This window comes from Rhea americana, unplaced genomic scaffold (assembly GCF_003343005.1).
Source record: "Rhea americana isolate MKP2758 unplaced genomic scaffold, rheAme1 scaffold_18, whole genome shotgun sequence".
In the NCBI taxonomy this organism is placed as follows: domain Eukaryota; kingdom Metazoa; phylum Chordata; class Aves; order Rheiformes; family Rheidae; genus Rhea; species Rhea americana.
The window spans coordinates 2,450,011-2,451,904 of record NW_028185927.1 but is presented as its reverse complement, the minus strand read 5'-3'; the positions used below and the strand labels follow the sequence as shown (position 1 = coordinate 2,451,904).

At 55.5% G+C, this 1,894-nt stretch overlaps 1 protein-coding gene across 1 annotated transcript; it reads right to left on the bottom strand.

The window, feature by feature from the left end:
- Positions 1-329: 329 nt before the first annotated feature.
- FOXG1 (forkhead box G1) lies at positions 330-1,718 on the bottom strand. Its single transcript, XM_085301836.1, has one exon. It carries the CDS (start codon positions 1,716-1,718, stop codon positions 330-332), a length of 1,389 nt encoding a protein of 462 aa, XP_085157962.1.
- Between the last annotated feature and the right edge of the window lie 176 nt (positions 1,719-1,894).

The following is a 1,894-nucleotide window of genomic DNA, read 5'->3' as shown; positions in this document are numbered from 1 at the left end:
GCAAACATGGAGAATCTGGCGGCTTTAAGTGATAGACTTATATTTGAATAAAAATTGCAAAAGCAGTCACTATTTAGATACACATTCTACTATAATTTTGACTTCCAAACTTCATAGTCTACAATGTAATCTCCCCACATTGCACCTTGCTGACACTCCTCACCTTGGTGGAATAATAAACAACCCTAAAGACTGAACAAACGTACAGAAAATGGGGGACTTAATAAAAAATACCTGGACTTTTTTGTTTTGCTTTTTTTTTCCTTTTAATTATCATTTACAATGCAAATGTGTGTAAAATGTTCACTTACAGTCTGATCCCATGGATGTTAATGTATTAAAGGGTTTGAAGAAGACCCCTGATTTTGATGTGTGAAATAATCAGAAAGTCCTCCAGAAAGTCCCGTTGTAAAACTTGGCAAAGAAGGTCTTAAGGACTCACAGGGGAGAGTGGAGGGCGCCTGTGGCGACGTTGAGGAGGAGGCTGCCCTGGCCGTCATTGAAGTGCTGCTTTGAGAAGTCATTGAAGGGTGAGGAACATGGGGGAAAAAGTAACTTGTCTGTCCTGCTAGAAGGTTTACAGAGCAGGGGTTTAGGGAATAGGTGCCAGAGCAGGGAACTGACAAGCCACACGGCACTGAGGCGGCCAGAGCTGCTGCTGTGAGGTGATGAGTGGCATAAGGTATCTCTCCATTGACTAGTCTATCAACACTTAACCCATTAGACGTGGAAAAGGAGTGGTTGTTTCCCAAGGAGTTTTGAGTCAACACTGAACTGTAGGGCATGGGGTGGCTGGGGTAGGCGGACGTGGTCCCATTGTAACTCAAAGTGCTGCTGGCCCGGGGATGGTGCAGGGAGAGGAAGGGGGACATAGGCCAGTACAAGGATCCTGCCCTATCCATGAATGTCAGTCCGGTGGAGGTGAGGCGGGCGCCCCGCTTGAAGGCCAGCTTGGCCCGCGAGGTGGTGGAGCGCCGGCGGAGCTTGCCCGTGGTGCCCCCGATGAAGACGTCGTCACTGGAGGGGTCCAACATCCAGTAGTTCCCTTTGCCYGGGTCGTCGTAGTGGCGGGGCACCTTGACGAAGCACTTATTGAGGGAGAGGTTGTGGCGGATGGAGTTCTGCCAGCCCTGCTTGTTCTCCCGGTAGTAGGGGAAGTTCTTCATGATGAACTCGTAGATGCCGTTGAGCGTGAGGCGCTTCTCGGGGCTCTGCCGGATGGCCATCATGATGAGCGCGTTGTAGCTGAACGGCGGCTTCTCGTACTTGCCGTTCTTCTTCTCGCCCTCCTTCCCGCTCTCCCCGTCCTTGGCCCCCTCCGCCGCCCCCTTCTTCTCCTCGGCCGCCTTCTCCTTCTCCTCCAGCTCCACCGCCGCCGCCGTGCCCGGCTCACCTTTGCCCGCCAGCATGTCCGCCTTGGCCACCTCCAGGGCTCCGGAGCTGGTGGCAGCAGCCACGGGGGGCGGCAGGAGGAGCTGGCCCTTCTCCTCTTCCTCCTCCTCGGCCGGGGCGGCTCTCTGGGGCTGCTGCTGCTGCTGCTGCTGCGGGTGGTGGTGATGGTGGTGGTGGTGGTGGTGGTGGTGGGGGTGGTGGCTGTTGTGGTGGCTGTGGCTGTTGTGGTTGTTGTCGCTCTGGACGGCTTCGGGCACCAGGCTGTTTATGCTAAAGGAGGATTTCGGCAGCATTTTCACTTCCTTCCTATCTCCCATGTCCAACATCACACACTAGTCTGAGGGGGAAAGTTGCAGCGCGCGGGGTGGYGGCGGCGACCGAGGCGGCGGCGGCGACCGAGGCGGCGGCGGCACCACCGGCGGCGGCAGCGCAGTTGGACCGCAGTCTCAAGCGCTGGCAAGTCATGTAGCAAGGACAGGAACCGCCAGGGAGGGAAAAAAAT